General features: G+C 37.9%; 1 protein-coding gene across 1 annotated transcript in view; it reads right to left on the minus strand.

Annotated features, from left to right (window-relative positions):
* Window positions 1-18,289, minus strand: part of LOC114134084 (uncharacterized protein KIAA1522 homolog) — a 30,363-nt gene extending 12,074 nt beyond the window's left edge. The window contains exons 1-2 of the mRNA XM_028000365.1: window positions 17,982-18,289; window positions 7,991-8,309 (exon numbers count right to left, since the gene is read on the minus strand). Coding sequence (XP_027856166.1) covers window positions 7,991-8,285 — 295 coding nt within the window. The 5' untranslated portion in view covers window positions 8,286-8,309; window positions 17,982-18,289. The remainder of the gene's footprint in view (window positions 1-7,990; window positions 8,310-17,981) is intronic.
* Window positions 18,290-19,441: the final 1,152 nt, after the last annotated feature.

Genomic DNA, 19,441 nt, shown 5'->3' on the forward strand with positions numbered 1-19,441 from the left:
GGAGTAACACCACAGTCACACATCTGCATATCTTGACAATGAAACAATGTTTTCATTTCATAAATGATCCCTGTTGTTATTAGCTGGTTTCATTAACAATGAAACCAAGCACTAACCCAACAAAGAGAAAAAGGAACATGATGCAACAAAACCTTCTGGCACATTTAGTGGAAGTTCAGATGAATAGCTCCAACTTTTAGCAATCCTCATTATTAAAAGTGACCTAAATATGACTGCATCTCACATGTGGGTGTGGTGGCTCTTCAGCTATTGTTAGAAAATCCTACTAAACGGTCTGAAAACCCAGTTGCTGTTGTGAAGCTGTTGCGCAACTGTTTAGGTAACAGATAATCAAAGCCAAACATTTTTTGGGTGTCTGCATCATTCTGTTTTTTAGTGTTGTCTTTTGCCTGTTTCTGGTTTTTCAGACAGAAATGAGTCTCAGATATTAAATCTTACTGTGCCAATGCATAAAAAAATTATTTATAAAATGTATAGCCTTTAAAATAGTATTTTTGTTCCAAAATAAAAAAGTAGTCACAGAGCTATGCCAGGAACTATTTCAGGGAATAATTTCCCTCAAAGTAACAGTTAAAGAGGCAGTTGATTACTTCCCGCCAAGAAACAGAGAGAGCGAAACTATCTCAAGTAATCTTTCTCAAACCTGTTCTCCTGCTCTTCTTTGTTTTTGTGCCATGTGGAACAACCAAGGTGCCTTCTGCTGTTGTATGTTTTGTCTCTGTCTAAGGCAGTGCAGTATTTCAGCCAATTGAACAATTCTATTTCAGCAAGTTTTTATAAAAAAAAACCCACATAAGAAGTCATGGAGTTGCAGCAGCAAATCCATCCAAGTGATGTTAAAACTGATCAGGATCTAACAGCTTTAAAAGGAAAAAGCCTTCAGCTTTATGGAGTTTGAAACTTTTGTTGAATCCTGACAAGACGTCTTAACTAAAGACAGAATTTGTTTGGAGCACAATGTGTTATCAAAAAACGTCTATTTATAAAATAAGAAGTCATAGGGATGTTTCACTACATCTGTCTCAAAAGGTAAAGTTCAGATCTGAGAAGGAGTCCACAACTAAATTGAGCATAGCCAAACACCAAGTTTTAGCTACTTGCTTCAGTTTTTCTGATTGGATTCTCTGATTCTCCATCTGTCATGTTTTTTATCACTTTGAAAAAGGTCAAATTCAGACTAAAGAGAGTCTGCTGCTACTTATAAAGATGATGCAACTGTTGCGAAGCTCAGCTGCAAAGGCAAAAAAATAATAAACAACAAAATGACCAAACCATTTAAAGTAGGAGTCCAGTCCTCAAGAGCCATTATCCTGTAACTATTAGACGCATTCCTTCTTAATACATATGGCATAAAAGATAAATGACTTGATAATACTTTCTCTTTACTTTCCTAATAAGTGATGTATGGAAATACATCAGCTTTTAAAAGCAGGAAGTGCACTGGGCTGTGGGTTGCAGATCTTATCATAAGATGGTACAACACAACTCATTTGTTTGATCATTTAAATGAGAACAAAAAAGTTGTATGAAAGCAAAACCAGATCCAAACACCATCCATGATCATAAAAACACAAGGCTATATGAATTTTACCTGGTTGCATCAACTATGGTATTCATTTTCTGTTCAAGTCTTTCCTACATAAGTGAGAAAACAAGTAACAAATAGCTTTTTCCTAATATATTGCAGGTACAATCTTTTTCAAAGATAAAGATGGAATCTGTAACTTGTCTCTCCCAGTCATGGTAAACTCAGAGGAGTTGGTTTGATTTTTATCTCTAGGAAAATTTGGTTCCTTTCTCCATGGTTTTTCTCATATCTGCAAAACATAATCTGTAATTTCCTCCAAAAACTGCTGTGTAAAATTAAGCCTTAAAAGCAGCGTAGTAGGCCTTATGTGAACTTCAATCTAGAGATAATTCAAGAGACGAACTGGTGACTGGAGTGTGATCCTGAAAACTTGCAAGTAAGAAAATATATTTTTTAAATCTAATCTTTTTTCAGATCAGTGAACATAACACATAAGTACCAGGTTGCTGTAATAACACTCTTCAGTATGTGTGCTGTTACTTAAAGAAGACAAAAAGGTAGACATTTTTGGTATGAGTGAGGTGTTTAGAGATCATGATAGATTAACTATAGAAATGCACCAACATAAAGACACTATTTTCTACAGCATGTTGAGACATGTCCAAAGTTCATTCAGGCTGCAAGGGAATGAAAGAGAGCAAGAATTTCAGCAGATAATATAAAGGATGAACGAAGTACAATATAAGTGAAGTACACTATAATCCCTGTTGAGCTTTCAACTTGTGATTGAACATGCTGGATTTGGATATGTTGTCAGATATCTCAGGTCAAAGCTTTACAAAAACAAGAGATTAGAAATTGCCCAAAAGAAATCTTTTCAGTAAATCTCTATTTTAATCTGAAATGGTGACGATTTCAGATTAAATCCCATATGCAGTTAAAAGCTTCTATTCAATGCCTATGTGCAATACTTCCCAAATATCTTACACAAGATTTAGTTAGTCAACTGATATAAGATTCCACTTCTGGGAAGAAAAGTCTTTTACCAGATACTGAAAAAAAGGAAATCAAATTAGCAGGTTCAAAAGGCCTGATCCTGGCATGCAAGCTGTAAGCAAACTCAATCAAAGGGCTCAGTTTTTCTGGTTTCCTCAAAGAAATATCTAAAAGATCAGGAATGTGAGGAATCTCAGGGAGTGTTTCGAGCAAACAGGTGACCTTCGAAACGTATCTAGCCAGGGCTGTATGACCTAATCAGCCGTTAACCAGGGTGTTTTTCATTAAACTGAAGTCAATTTTTCTTGAAGCCAGCAATACGGAAAAGTAAGGAGAAGGAGAAAAACCTCTTGTCTAGTTTTGAGTCAAATGACAGCATGATATGAGCAGCAAACACATATAAACATTCAGTGAGTTACTAAAATAAAAAAGAAACTCCAAAGACAATTAATTTTGACTGTTTCAAGACACAATATGCAACAACATCAGATGAGACAAAGCAGAATCGATGGTTTAACAAAACTAAAGGCTTTAGAAGGTCAGAGTTTATCACAAGGCCTGCTTCTGTTCAGTTTCTCTGATTGGAGAAGCTCCAGTTGCCATGTTTACAGAAAAGCTCCACCATAGGAGCAAAGGGTAAGATAAGCCTACAAAGGGTTCGGATGAAACGGCAAACAAGGAATCCAGGCAAACCTGCTCAATCATGTCCAAGAGAAAATAAAAAATTAAAATATCTGATCTGCTGACATCACTTTGCTCGGTGTGCACGTTGAAGTTAAGATAAGATAAGATGATAAGATGAACTTTATTGTCCCAAAGAAAATTTGTCTTGGGTACAGATAGTTATTCCTACAGCTTGTACCAATACTTAAAGAAGAGCATTGCTAATACTACAGACTTATTACTTATTTTACTGTTCTGAGCATAATAAGCCTTAACTTGTTTTCGGTCACAATTTATGTGAAGCAGAATCTTCTTTGTCAGCTTAACTGCTATATATTTGCTGGTGGAGACGTTGATATATGATATACATCATGTTTACATATCAGTCTCACACACAGCGTCTAAAGAAGATGAACTTCCCTGAACAGACGATAACATGAAGGATATTTGGTCTGGGAACTTCTGCTGGTTGTATCTCATTTCTGTGTAACAATTTTGTTAAGATTTTTATTGACCCCTTTGAGTTATAAATATCAATATGCATCATGTGAACTTGAGTGGCTAAGTAAAAATGTGCAAAAATGTCATATTTACCTAGGAAACAGGAATTCATTAATTACCAAATAAAATATTAATAAATTTAAAAACTGATTTACAGTTGGCTACAGATATTTTATAAGAATTATTGAATGTGTTCTTAAATTAGTGTGAGAAAAGCTAATGCGGTAAAACCAAGTTTACCTTAAGACTTTTAACAGATATACTAGGGACACCGAAACTTAAGGGCAAATTACACTAAGCTACTGACTCAGCTATTGAACTGGGTCTACAGTGCAAAACTGCTCACAAAACGTGAAGTAAATGGGAATTAAAAGAACATCGAGAAGAAACTGAAGAATGAGAACCTGCTTCAAAAAAATGGAGGTGAAAATAATTTTTCTAAAGTAATTTGGCCGATGTGTCTCAGAGTCATAAACATCATAACATATTTCATCACAAAGTCAAAGCTGCAAATCCTTTAGTTACATCCTAGTTTCCCTGTATGTGCACATGCCTCTTAAGTACAATTGTTACGGCTTCATATAAAATAGTTTCAGTTGACAGGTAAGCAAACCCAGAACCCTGGGTGCCTCCCCCTTCCTAACAATCCTGGCATGGCTTTTAATTAACTGGCACTTTGCCTGCCATACCAGGCTATTAGTGATTGGGAGGCCTTAGCTGGAGGGACTCACTTTTCTGGGCAAATGTTGCACTAAAGCATAACTTGCTTCTGTAATAAACTTGCTACTTTGTATTTTAGGAGTTCCTTTCCCCATCAACAGCATCTATTGTGCTATGCTTGTTGCCAGCGCTACTTCAGTGATCATTGCTAAGGGCTCAATCACAGACTATGTTACACATAAATCAAACATTCAAACTTCAAACTCTGTAGTAATAAGCAGCTTGGTTCCCTGAGGCCTGGTGCTTTAAGGTGGAAATGGTACATAATTTAAAAAGCATGTCCGTAGGTGCCGTTATACATATGCGTAAATGTTTTTCATCTTTTTTGTTTTAGAAAATAAGATCCAAATGAGTGCATGAACTTAAAAGATTGAGCTCGGATGGTGTAAGCCTCTAAAATAACTTTGGAAAAGAGGACAAAAGGACCTTATCTCTTCTCAAAGTTTGCTTTCTCAAACTGATTTTTTTCCCCAAAAAAACAAACAAAAAAAGAACTGTGCAAAAGTTCTGCAACTGACTCCACAAATGTATGTCTGAGTCAGCTTTGACGTCAATGTATTGCAAAAAGAGACAGTCAAACAAATCAAAATAGAAAAAAAAGACTGTCTAGATTTTCCTGTGCTGTAGGTTTCATTTGGTGATATGAGACTGAATGAGTTTTGGATCACATGGAAATCCCCAACACCCTCCCCTCTTACGATCTGAACTTCCACTATGAGAACATGAAGCAAAATAAACGAGCAGAGGCGCCTCCGTCTGTAAAGCAGTGAGCCAGGATCATAAGTGCTGCCAGGCAAACACAAGTAAACAGTCCTGAGAAACTAAACACGGCCTCCAGTTTTGTTGTTTTTTCTAAGCACACTCAATAACAAGGGAAAGCTAGGTTTTTTTTGTTTGAACATGAAGTGTTAGTATTTCATGTCTTCTGCATTAAGGTGCAATTAATCTGCTACTAGAACTGTAGCTAGAACTGACAGTTCACATTGCAATGGACTCAAAGAAAATTGGTCTCACAAAGAGAAACTGTGCTGGCAAAGAAAAGCTTGCTGATATACGAGTGTGGCTCTACAAGCTCCAACATGATCTGCAAAGAGCAGCTCTGGGAAAAGTCAAATGTTGCTGCAACTTTCTTGGTAATTTATGAACACTTCTCTCTAAAACAGGCTCTCTCAAAGCAGGTTTCTACTCACTATTATTTAGAGACAGCCAATTCTTGCCGTATGTTGTATCTAGAGGGTAAAGAATGAAGCACTCCTTAGTTAATTTGGCACCAACATTGCAGTAAAGTACACATCGACAAGATGTACATCTTGTCCTCGGCTTTTAAGGAACACTAAATTCAGGTGAGTAATTGAAGAACAGAGATATTTGCACATCAAACATGATGATTTGGCAGGCCAAAAGAGGGAATGGATGTCTGCATCCAAACATCCAAACAAACACAAATCTCTCTGGGAGACAGCAAAGACAATATTTGAAGAGGTTTCCTCTTTTTCTCTTCTCATCTACAATCAAAGTCAAATCTGACTTATTTGGATATATGCAAGAGGTTGGAAGGAAATAGCAGGAGTTTTTTTCTTTCCAATTTATTGCATGTATGAAGTCTAATTTTCAGTCTACAAACCCATCAACCCTGTGTTGTCCTTTAAAAAATAACTCCTAAAATGTTATGGGACAAATAAGTTAATGCATTTATTAAAACAATTTCATAACGCTTTTGTTTAAGCATTAATCTAAAATACTATGTCTATCATGCACTTTTCTTTTCTTTCATGTCTTATATCTGTAACTAATTTTTGTAATAGAAGCCAAGATAAAATGCCCAAAAGTGTGGGAAGTAGCCTAGTGCTAAACTTTAAACACAGCTGCTTTGCTGATGACCAGTAAGAATATTTAGCAATAAAATTTTAGAAGAAATTCCTGCTCCTCATCAAAAATTTTGTCATTTTCAAAAAGTTTAGCATCAGTGATTGTACAATAAAAATATTAAGAAATGTAGGTGTGGACATGAGAAAACGATCATCCAATCGTATAAAATGCTCAGAAGAATCAACAAGCAGAAATTCTTTCTTTAGAAGTGAAGAAATCCTCTTAAAAACTGAATGTGAAAGCAACATAAAGTGTTTCTTCAATAAATAAGACAAGATGTTTGATTTTAATGTTCAAATACAACACTTTAAAAAGAACCATCTTGCTTTCTGGCAGGCACATTGGTGGACGTGAGATGATTGGGAGATGATTTGTAGATAAAAAAAACTGAGCATTTTGGAGGTATTAAGTCAAACAGACTCTTCTATACATTTAAGTATTTTAGGTCAACTAAAGAGCAAGAGTTGACTAGAGCAACCTGCAAATGACAAATAGCAACATTCCTTCTCTAAAGCACAGCCCATCCTCAGAAGGACAACAACAGCAGCATGCGCTGCAAAAACTCAAACATCAGTTTTATCTTATCCAACTGCAGTGTGACTCCGGCAGGGTTCTCCTTTAGTAATTCTTACATGGAAAACAGAGATGGCTAAATGCCGCTGTGGTGTGTGATTACACACAAGAGGGCTGAATGGCAGAAAGGGCAGAGTGACAGCAGTGTTGTTGGTCAGAACTGTGATCTGAAACCCTCCATCTGTGAACCTACAAGTTCAGTTTAACCTCTACAGCAAGCTCTAACTTCAATAGTAGATCATTTATCCATTCATACCCTCTACCAGATTCTTTAATAGTAAATGGGGTTTATTAGTTAATTTAAAAATGTTTACTCAGACACCTTAATTAGAGATCCACAGAAGAAGCTTTGCTAGATCTTCTGGTTTTCTTTGCTGTCTTGTCTGTAGATTCCAATTTTGCCCAAACCAGCTTCATGATGACAACAGTATTCACAAACTCAATTTATGTAAACTTTGTTTTAGTGGGATAACTAAATGAAACAACCATTGATCATCTAATTAAAATTCAAAGCAGGGTTGGTAATGGAGGTAGTACACTTTAATCCAACAGAAAATGAAGCAATTCCAAAATTATCCCCATTTTTTAATCACAGTGTACAGTAGCTATGTGTCTGAACCTTAACAAAGTGGTGTTTGTTGATGCTTTTATAAACCAAAAAAGAGGGAATTTAGCTTTGATATATTTAATCTGGCTGTGCGTTACTAATCAACAAATAATTTGGCAAATGAAGATAAAAAGATAAAAACCTTTCCGTTATATTTAAAGGATGCACCAATCAGGGACTTTGTGACCAATTTCAGCAGAAACTGTAAAATTCTGACCCTCTGATGATAAAAAAAAAAAACAATAAGATACCTTTTGTCTCCTTTCTGGATAAATGTGGTGATTTGAAAATATGTTAGTAGAAAAACTAAAGTTTCAATGCCATTTCTCAGTACAAAACAGTAAAACCTTTAAGCTATGGATGGAGGTATGTCTAAATAAAACATAAAATGTCCCATGCACCGTATCACATGATATTCAACTTTTTCTCTGCCAACTGTGTCTTGAAACACTGACCAGTTAAATCGAACAATTCTTTCACACTAAAAAAGCCTGCATCTTGTGGGGTCTCACCATGACTGTTTCCATGTTGATGGATCTGCTTCCCTGACTTCTGTCCTCCCTTGTGTCCACCATGATGACCGGAACGATGTCTATCAAGGTCCAGGTCCAGAGGGGGCCCCATACCGTGGTTCTGCCCATTATTGAAGTTGTTCTTCCTCTTCTTTCTCTTGAACCAGCTGAAAGCTCGACCGAAGGAGCGAGTGCGCTTCTTTCGGCCTCTTCTGCTGTGTTTTTCCTGGGCAAAAACATGGATCACGTCTTGGGGAAGCAGCTCCCCGACTCCCAGGGAATCACAATTTGACATGCCGCCTCACGATGGAGCTATGTCCTGAAGGAAAGATGAACATGGAATTTTTAAATATATATAAAAAACAAAAAAAATCTCATTTCTAACCTCACCCTCATTTTTAAATACATTTTCTAGTACAAATCTGTTATGATTAAGACCAAGTTACTCAAAAGCATGTTATCATTCATCAATTCAGTCAGGTGCAGTTTATCAGTTTGAAGATAACAATCTTAATCCAATAAATAATTGAGATGCATGTCTGAGGTAGTGCATGTCTCTGTGGGCAGTATTGTGGCCTGAACAGACCCCCACTCCTTCCTCTGAACCAAACTCCACCGTCCTGCAAACAACGAACTGGCACCGCTCCCTTCATTCCATAACACAGAGTCATGATTCACAAGGCCGCACCCGTAAGCTCATTGCACTTTTACACACAGACTGGAAAGAGCTTTACAAAAAAATAAAGAAAGACAAATAAACATCATCGAACAGTTTGCAGATAAGCATTCCTATTGAAGTCTGTATTAAGATTTCTGTGGATTTTCTGTTTCTTGCTTCAATGAACTGTCGTTTAATGTTTTTTCATTACAAGTTCGGTGATCTCATCCAGCTCCCATTGCTTCCTTCCTCCACCCACCTCTTACCTTTTTATGTGCTCTCAGATGGATTTCCTAGCAATGCTTTAGGGGATCTTACACTTGGCTTTGCCAAGCTGTGCACTTTGTTTGACACTTGTCATCAAAATTACAGGTTAAATGAAGGAGCCAGGTATAAAGATGGTAGAAATCGGCATTTGCAAAGCAACAGGTGGTGAAAGGTTGTGTCACAGTTATTAATTATAAGAGCTTCTAAACGATTTCTGGGTGCTCTCATGCAGGAAAAAACACTTTCTAACTGATGTTTGTGAAATGTAATCAAACATATTGTAGTCTGTGGAATCACTTTATCGCCACATGACGAGACATGACATCAAACCACAGAAACCTGGATCCTGTTCTCTGAATCAGTTCAGCATAGATACAGATACAGAGCTGAGATAACTTTGATGAAGGCATATTGTATGACTTTATCTGTATCCAGCTACGTCTTGTAGGTGAGCTCCCTCAATCTTCTCACCAGGAATAAAAAGTCTTAAATTCATCTAATATTGCAGCAGCTTAATTTGAAAAACGTAAACAGGTTAGACACTGCCAGAATGGGAAAGATGTTAAAACAAGTGGTTAAAGAATTGGTGAGCTACATAAGCCAAGTAATCAATGTGAGAAAAAAAAAGTTTTTTTGATAAAATTTTCCCATATCAATAGTTAGAGGAGTTATTAAAATCTTTAAAAACTGTAACTGTGACAAACAAGGCTAGACAAACAGCAATGTTTATTTAAATACAGTGACTATGAAGATAGAAATTAATAAAAACATCTTCGCAATCTTCAGTAAAAAGTCACCAACTGTTATGACATCTTCCTTATGCCAGCCGAGCTGCATGGGAAGCATGGTGGTCCTACCAACAGAAACGTAAACAACTAGAGGTCTTCTTTGTCTATGGGATCAAACCTAAGACGTTTTGCTTTAGTAAAATTAAGTTTGAATGGGTATTTTTTGACACAAAATACTATTTGGGCCTGGCAAAAAAGATAAATATGTGAAAAGGCATTTCATGTTGCCTGTTAGGTAAAGCAGAGGAGCTGTGACGCTGTGGGCCCATTTCCCTTCCAAAGGCCTTAAACTAGAGAGCAGTCACATGTACTCACTGATTGACCAAGACATTTTAAATTAAAGTCTGGTGAACTAAAATGAGTCGCCGTCTGGTAATTTTGATGAATAATGATCAAAACCAAATGGCAATCTGCAAAAAATTTACTTTTTTCTAAGGCGAGCTCAGTCATCGGATCATAATCCAAATCAAAGAGAGCAACAGAGAGGGCCCAGGAGTATGGATGACCTAAAGCTGTGGTGTCCAAACCTTTTATCACAAAGTCCAAAACTGTTGAGTTAAAAGTACTCACAGGGGAAAAACATACATATTTTCTATTTATGAAAAAAGCAAAAACTATTTTTACAATTGTACAATTCTTTTCACCTCATCAGCAATAAACTCATCTCATTTTGTTCTAATGAAACAAAGTAATCTAATTTTAATTGAAAGAGGTCTTTCAATAAAATCATTTTAGATCTTATACTTAAAATTATTTTTTACATTTTCTCTCTTTAAACATGGTAGCACAAAAAACAGGATACAATACTCATAAATTTTGCCATTAATATCTTCATCTACATATCATGTGTATGTTCTCAGCAACAAGAACGTTACCTACTCGTACACAAACTCTTGCTTAATAAGATGAATACTTAATGTTGTCTACCTCACATTTTCCATTTTAATGTTTCAATTTGTTTCAATCTACTTGAAAAGCTCTGCATAAAATAGAAATTCTAACCGACATTTTTTAAATTAACCCTCTGAGCTGGTGAATCAAATTTGTGTCATCCTTGATATATGGGTCAGGGGCCGCTCCAAAACCTTCCTATGGATGCACTCCTGATCAAATCTGAAATGATTTAATATGGAAGAAGCATCTGCATTCCAATGAGTAACCCCACCAACAGCAAAATGACTCTATCTCCTCTGAGGAAAAGTAACATGGCTCTTTTTCACTGCGTGTTTCTCCTGCTCCAAATTACAGTCATTTAGGCATGACTAACATCCAGGCATCAGTATTTGCAACACTGGCCAATAATCAGACAGCTTTCTCAGGAAAAAATGGCCAAGTTTATTCTCTTATATCCCACAGGCGGCTGAAAGTCCAACAACTTCTTGTGTTACTAACAGAGGAATGAGATCAAGGAGAACTCTGGGTTGTGGCAGAGACCACCCAGAGAACCCCTATCCGTATAGTCTGGTCTTGAAGAGTTGAGTCATGCTACAAGTGTTGTGGTTACACAAAAATACCTGAAGATTCCAAGATTTTCAAACAGTCTAACAGGGCGAGGCACCGAGTTTAGACTTCTAAAAATATCTTCTTTTTTTTTTGTTTTGTTTTCTTTTTTTTTTTTACAATACGATTCAATAACGAGGTTCCAGACTTTCAATGTCATTGTTTTCATATTAGAAAATAAGCTCAAAATGGATTATTTTCTCAAAACCACAGCACCTCCATTCTAATTATAGAACTACATGGTGGCACCAGACAGAACCTAACCCGACATTCTCGGTTTACAAAGGTTTACGGACAAACTACAAAATCTAAATGCATGATCTTTAAAACAAGCTTTCCTACAGCTAAATTTTTGCGGTTTTCGTAGGCTGGCCTCAGTTCTGCAGAGGCATACATATGTCCCAACCTGCTGTTTATTTAGACCTTACTCTTGGACAGACGATCCCATTCTAACCACACAAACCTCTAGTCTCTGTGTCAATAATACCTGCAACACTGACTCTGACGGCACACAAAGTAGACTTCAGCAGGAAAACGGTTTTCGAGACTCAGTGTACCCATGTATTGATCGAGCACATCTGACAGCTATATGCTCTGCAGCTTGAGGACACAAATTCCAGAACACGTCTGCATCTTCGCTCCCCTTGGCAGAGACGTCAAGTAAAGTTGAAGAGATGTAAAGCAGCGACACCTGCTTTGCCTGAAGCGAGGCTCTGCTGTACTCATACATGAGTTAATTCAGGACTACATCACACAGAGGCCTATGCACCACTGACAAAGGATTGTGGAAGGAATGAGAGAGAAGTCAGGGGAACAGATGTCTAAAATAACAGCACTGTATAGGTTTTCTAAACCAGCTGAATGGGGAGCTTTAATCTCTCCCAAACTCTGAATGGGCTTGGCTTTACAACCCTCTCAGACCTGTGTGTATTCCCATTGCTTGTGCAACTGTTCCAAGTGTTTTCTTCCACTCAACGTTCCCTTAATGCGCATAGATACAGCATTCTGTACAACCAGCCTCTTGAACAATGACCTTTTGTGGCTTCCTCTGGTTGTGAATGATGTTTGTTAAACTACTGTCAAGTCAGCAATCTTCACCATGAATGATCAGGCCGTCAGATAACATTTCTGTAACTTGAAGGGCTATTAAAAGGGTTAGGCCTCTGTTTTCTGTCACATTTAGCTGTTTCAGATCAGATGAGTTTAAATTCAAAACAGTTCTCAAAATATTTCATTTATTAAGAGAAGAGGCTGTCCAAGCCAAAGTTGCTATTATGAGAAAGTATTACTCCCCGTTGCTCCACCCACAGACATAACTACTGAACTTTAGCTTTGGAAGTAACTGTCAGTGAGACTTTGGGTGTTTGTCAGATTTAGATCTAGATTTTTACTAAGCTAATGCAAATATTCATTGTAGTTTTTCAAGGTCTTCAAAGGTAGGCTTGCTGATACTTGACCCAAGTGCACTTAAGCCTAAAGTTATGAACGGATCAAGGAATAGTCTCCTTCTGGACTTTCTGGTAGAGAGCAGATTTCATGGTTCCGTCTATGATGACAGTTCATTCCATTGCATTAAATCATCTCCAGACCGTCATGTTTGACCATCAATATTATGTTTATTTTACAAAATGTACTCAGAGTTTCTCATCTGTTATTGAATTTCTTAAGATCGGCCATGATGTGTTGCATTTGAGATCTTTTAGGGGACAAAGAAAAAATAAACTTTAGCCAATAACTAAACGTCAGCTAACTAATTTTGTTAATCACAGTTATTTCATGATAACTGGCCAACACTGCAAAGAATAATCAGGCCTGCAGAGAGGATCACCAGAATGCACAGAATTCAGCACTTGTACAGGTCTAGGATCAGGAGAAGGCTGGTTAAAATTTCTGCAGACCCCTTACATCCTGGACACAAAGCATTTAAGACTTTTACCTTTCAAGTTGGCACTACAGAGTGATATTTACATAGCCAGTGCTGAAACGATTTCATTCTCCAGGCTGTCACGCTGACGAATACCCAACAGTTAACGTGTGCAGATTGATACTAATTCAAATCATCTTCCCTCTTTTTTTCTGAAACAATGTATATGAACACTGCGACGGACTAACAACCTGTCCAGGGTGTACCCCGCCTCTCACCCGAAATGTCTCCCTGGAGACAGACACCAGCACCCCTCCTGACCCCACTAAGGACAAGGGTGTAAGAAAATGGACGGCCGGATGGATGTATATGCACATATTTAGTTTTTCCCAGACATTTTTCATAAATGTTTTAACTAAAATTACAAGAGAAAGAGATCTTGTTTGTGTGCACAAATTCTGCAAATAAAGCCAATTCTGATTAACAAAGAGGGCAAGGGTTATTTCCAGGTAGAGCCAGGTTGATTTGGAAATATTTCCTCTCAATAAGTAAAATATAAAAACTGCGTTCTGAATTTACCCACCTCATCTTTGTCTGATATTTAAATTCATACAATCTGTGATATTTTCCAGTATTTGTTGAACTTCATAAAGCTAGCTCTGCACTCCAGTCAGCATGTATTGATTTTGTTGAGGCCCCTCAAAAGTTCAGGTTAGCTCACTCGCTGCTCAGTAATCTCTTTGGCTCTGGAGCCAAAGAGGAGAAATAAGAATCTCACAGGTAGTGAGTGGCCTGGGGGACAAAGGAGGGGGCTCCAGGAAATGTAAATGCAATCGCAGTGAGTCACACAGGGAAGCCGCCTGACTAGCAGACTGTGCTACCTCATGGGGATAAGGCAAGAGGGCGTGGCGGTGATACAGACAGCCACCTTTGTTTGTATTAGGACTGGCTCAGTTTATACATGGAGCCATTCACATCTACACCTCAGCTGCTGGTTTCACATGGCACAGCCTCCAGAATGACAGATCAGAAGATTAATATTTCCCTTATAGGAAGTCGAAAGGATGAAGTGGATAAACTCCAGTTTTCTTATTAAATCAACACCCGGAGTGGAAAATAACAGTTTTCAGCTTTTACGACTGTTGCTAAATCGCAAGTGTTGAGCAAAACTGGTGTTACAGTGAAGCACCTGGAGGCATCAGTCAGGGCGTTGGCAGTCTTCTCTGGGCTTTATCAAACAAAGACGAGCATTGGTGCTCAAGAACAAACTTAAGTAACCTCATCTGAACGGTGAGAGCTTGACATACAGGACCGGCACAGTGATTGTTGCTATAAGAGGAAAGAAACTGGAAATGTTCTAAAGAAAGAAAAAGAAGCTCGTGAGATTGTTAACTTTTCTTTTTCTTTTATGAGCCAAACTTTGGCTCAAAAGTTTCCAGTCATTTGTTTTTCTTCCATGACATGCTTTGGCAAAAGAACTGAAAGATAATCTCATTCTGACATATTGTGGTCTCTTTGTTTGCTGAGAGGATAAGATTACAGAAAACAGCCATGTAGGTAACAAGAACAACAAAAAGCAAACAACAACAAGCGCTGTAGGAAAATAAAGGCACAACCCCTCCGTCCCCTCCCAAAAAAAATAGTCTGGAAGGTTTTCTCAGATTGTACGCCCTCTGTGTGTGCATGTCGGAGGAGGAGAACCTGTGATAGAGGGGTAACGCAAGCTGGTGGAGCTTGTGAAGCTGTCGCAGCCATGCAGCGGCTTGTCTGGTAAGAGCGGCAGCAGCATTCCTGAGAGATTGATAATTACCGACTGAAGAACTCTTCTCTCAACTCTGCTTTTTCACTCTCCAACACACACACAGTGTGAGGTTGAGTCCTCAACCTCTCACTGTCACACGTCCCTCCTAAAGTCCTCCTTCCACAATTGGCCACATGGAAGGAAACAGATAATAGCTGGCACATGGAAGTCATTTAGAGATAATATAATATGTAGTTGCGTGTTTCCACTGAGAGAAATTTGGCATTCAAAGAGGACAATGTTCTGCAACTTTTTCTAATGACTTATACATTTAAAAAGGACTAACAATTTATCATCTAATCTGGCAATTGTGCTATTGGTATTAAAGTGTGCCAGTGTTTTAAAAAACAGCTCATATTTCCAGTCTAACTCTTCCTAAGATTTAAAAGTCATCAATTAGAGATGCCAGAGGAAGTGCCAGAGGTGGGAGCATAGCTCATCACCGCCGGTCAATTCACAGGTGGCTGAGATCAGGCTTTTACATTTTTCCTCAGAAGAAAGACAAGTTAAAGGAATCCTCCTCAAAGCTCGTTCCTAACCCTCAAGCTTACATTTTGGTTATACTTCATTACTTCTGTTAAGTTTTTGCTCTGCTCAAACAAGAATAAATATAAGTTGCACAGTTAATAAATTGTAACATTTTTAAACAACTACGGTATATATCATATTCTACATTTTCTGCTACCTATATGCAATATGTGATCAAAAAATATTTGTTGCAGGGCTATTAACTGTTTACTCAACAAATGAAGGCATATTGAGTCATGCGTGACTAACTATTAAGAAATGCTGGCAACTCATTATGCAAGCTTCCTAAAGGTGTGCCCCAGTGCTCAGGGGAATAGGGGTATCCTTTAGAAACAGGATTCATGGTAAGGTAATGTTTTAAAAGTTGGAAAGGATATCTGTTGAGCAGTGACTTTAGGCTGCATGCAAGCAGAAACCCAGACTAATTAACATGTTGATATCAGGTTTTTAGACTCTCAGAAATCCTCTAGCACAGCGATTCTCAATCCTGATCCTCAGGGCTCACAGTCCTTCATGTTTTAGATGCATCTCTTCGCCAATCCAGTGACTGCATTACCTACTCAGTATGCCATCAAGTTCTGCAGAAGCCTTTAAATCACCCATTTGTGTAAGATAGATGTGTGGCAGAAGGGAAACACAAAGACTGCGGGACAGGACCACACAAACAAAGGATGTAGAGGGTCTCATTAGCTTCGCTTCTAAGGGTTGCCAGGAATCCAAGTTAGGACTGCAGAGCTTATAGCCCCCTGCACTGCCTGGTCAATCTTGAAAACAAAAAAAAAATAGAAACTGTCGTGGAGCAGTATTGACCAAGTCACTAAGAGGGCAAACACAGCTGGACAGCAAAGGGGTTTAAAAATACAACCTGGCATTGCTGAGTATCTGCTGGGACTCAGGGTTAAATTGAAGCTTTCTCAACCGAAGAGGCAGAAAAATGGAAAGAAGTCAAAGAAAAATGATTATAGTGAAGAAAATAAAGCATTTTGGCCCGAAAGACAAGTGTGGGAACAAGCTTGTTTGCATTTGCAGACCGCCTGGTGCTAGCCTCCTTACAATATGAACTCACTTGAATTTACATAAGTGCTGATGAAGGCTTACTGATAATTTACTCATCTCTTTGATTAACAGCACCCCGTTTCACACTCATGAGCCATCCATTTCCATACTGACACACACAGATCACTCAGTCATGTGGCTGTTACAGTACTGATTGTTCTTCCTGTTGCCTTGTCTGGACAAGCGGCTTTGACCTTTCCTCCACTGAGCAACTCAGCCTAAGCCTGACAGTAGTTTCACAACAAAACAAAGCATCTTTTAGGTTTTCTGAAAGAGATGCAGCCAAGGCAGGGATCGGATTCAGACTCTTTCCCTTGAATTTTTTCACCAATTGCTTTGGCCAAATCAGACCAGAGGATATTCAACTAGTATTTCACAGGCTTCTCAAAATCTACCGATTTACCCATGTTTTTTTTCAGCAGTGGAGTCTTGTGCAGTGAATGGGCATATAAATTGTGTGGTTGAGTGCATTCCTTATTGTTTTGTTTGAAACTACTGTACCTGGTCATTTCAGAAGAGAGATTTCAGCAGATTTCTTGCATTTATTGTGATTTTTGCAGTTTCTTTTCATCATGTGTTCATTATTTTGCTATGAACACATACCAAAGTGTCCAGTTAGCACAGTGCAAAGCGTTCATTGCAAAGTAATGTGTTGGAATGCTAATGGATTAGCATTCTACCATTAGCACATTTTGACTCAAATTATTGTCCTTCAAACACAGAAATTGGAAGAAGCAGGTCAGACTGCAAAGAATTGGAGAACATTGGTATCAAGAAAATATGTGCATCTCTATTTTCTCAAGTTATATCACCTATTTTAATGTCTATCTGGATCTACAGCTGAATCTTTGCTCTTTGCTACTGCTCACATACCACAACTGTAATTTCCTTTGGTGCAAGCCTTGGCATGGCAGACATGGTGGAGAAGGAACACCAGTAGGTGACACACCCTTTCTAAACAAAAAATGGCTTCATCTTGGCCTCAACTTCTCAGTATGAAACCAAGAAATTGCAACTAAAAAAGAAACAGAACCCCAGCCCTCACTGATCTGCAAAAGAAAAGTTCAAGTCCAAATCTTTAATTTGTCCAAAGTTCAGGAGATGCAGCAGACCGGACAGAAAGGATGAAATTCCTTGCCCGTAGAGGTCCACTAACAAGCAGTGCAAATGCATGGGCAATAATCAAAACCAAGTGCGAGAGAATCATGTAGTAAGGAAGCATTTCCAGCTGGGTGAGAGGAAGGAAACAATAGGGTTTATTGTCAGAGGTCTTAAATTACCTCTGCTGGATTCTTCAAAGCACTACACTGTATTTGATTACAATGTAGAACATCGGGCTTAACAAGAAAGTTTCTCTTTAATTAAAAAAAAAAATCCTAGAGCAGAAACGTTAAAAACTGGATAAAAGAAAACATAAATTGTATTTTTAAAGTAAAGTTTATAGCGCAAATGTTTTCAAATAACTACAAATAAAAACATATTAGGGAGTTTTGCGTCAAAGCGTTGTTAAAAAAAAAAGAGAAGCTTACCTTTTTAAAAACTTTTCGAGATCCGGTTAGGGTTTATTTACTCACTCTCCATATGAAGCGTCTCTCAGGGGCTTCATTTCTCTCCAGCTCCAAACTTTTTTTTTTAATATTCTTACTGTCCGACAGAAAACTTCAGGTGAACCATTTCCGTGAAAGCTTCAGCGCGCTACACGAAACGGCAGCATTTACTCGGCTCCACTCTGTCAAAGCAAAACAGAAGAGTTTGCCCAGCTGTCATGAGCTGTTTGTCTGTCTGACTGTCTGTCTGTCTGTGTGCGGACGCTCCAATGAACCAAGGCAGATAGGAAGCGAGTGAAGAAAATACCACCGAGTTGGTAATCCCACCTGGAGGAGGCAGGGCTCAGGTAGGGGAGCGGCAGCGGTCGGCGAACTGAGGACATCTGGTGGGGAACGTGCAAAACTGCGACAAGCTATAACTTTAAAAAAAAAAAAACACACAAAACAAATCCTCACATTTTACTGCTAAAATGTTATTTTAAAGAAAAATAATTAATTTGAAAATTAAAAAATATTGATGCTTAATTTTTTTTTCTCACATGTCCATACGACAAAAACTTTAAAAAAAAAAAAGAAGCTTTTTTTAGTTAATTAGACTGTAAAATATTTTTAACTCATCCGTAATGTGGTCCAGATTTGCAAAATCCATTGAAATGTAAAAACAATAAATAAAAATACAACAAACTTATTACTTATTTATTTAGGAAATATTTCAAATTGGTTTATAATTTCCTAGTGCAGCACCTCGGAAACTATCCATACACCCGCAACCTTTCCACATTTTGTCATGCTGCAACCTGAAACTTCAATGTTTTTTTTTTATTTGATAGCCTAACACAGTGTAGGTAGTAACTGTAACATGGAGAGAAAAGGATAGTTGCTTTTTAACTTAAAAAACAAAACATCCTCACATCATGATACTTCTGCTACCAAGTTTTGTGTTGTGTTCAGGTCGAAGTATAGTTTTAGTTTTCTGTCACACAGAGTTTTGCATCTTGACCAGAAACATCAGTTTTGATCTTGTCTGATCAGAGCACCATCTTCAATATGTTTCCTGAGTCCCCTTCTGGTTTGTGGTAAATTGAGAAATCCAAAATGTGAAAAAGGGTGTAAAAGCACAAGTGCACAGTATAGTTTTGCAAGGCAGCATAGTATTGGGGTTTCTAAGACTACAATATTCCTTTAATTCTGCTCATATCTTGATGAAATTCTTTTATGTGTCCCAGATTAGTGCTCATTTTCATTTTTCTGAGTGAGGCTTGATAGACCGTATGCAAAATTGCTGAAACAAATACATTCATTAATCATGCAAATATTACATCCAGAGGAACTGGTTGCACTGCTGTTCTAATATTGCAACACTTTCCTGGATGATTTATGGTTAAAAGTTAATGAAAATAGTTGGTTTACACCACAATATCACTGGCAAACTAAGTGCACAC

This window comes from Xiphophorus couchianus, chromosome 19 (genome assembly GCF_001444195.1).
Source record: "Xiphophorus couchianus chromosome 19, X_couchianus-1.0, whole genome shotgun sequence".
Classification (NCBI taxonomy): Eukaryota; Metazoa; Chordata; class Actinopteri; order Cyprinodontiformes; family Poeciliidae; genus Xiphophorus; species Xiphophorus couchianus.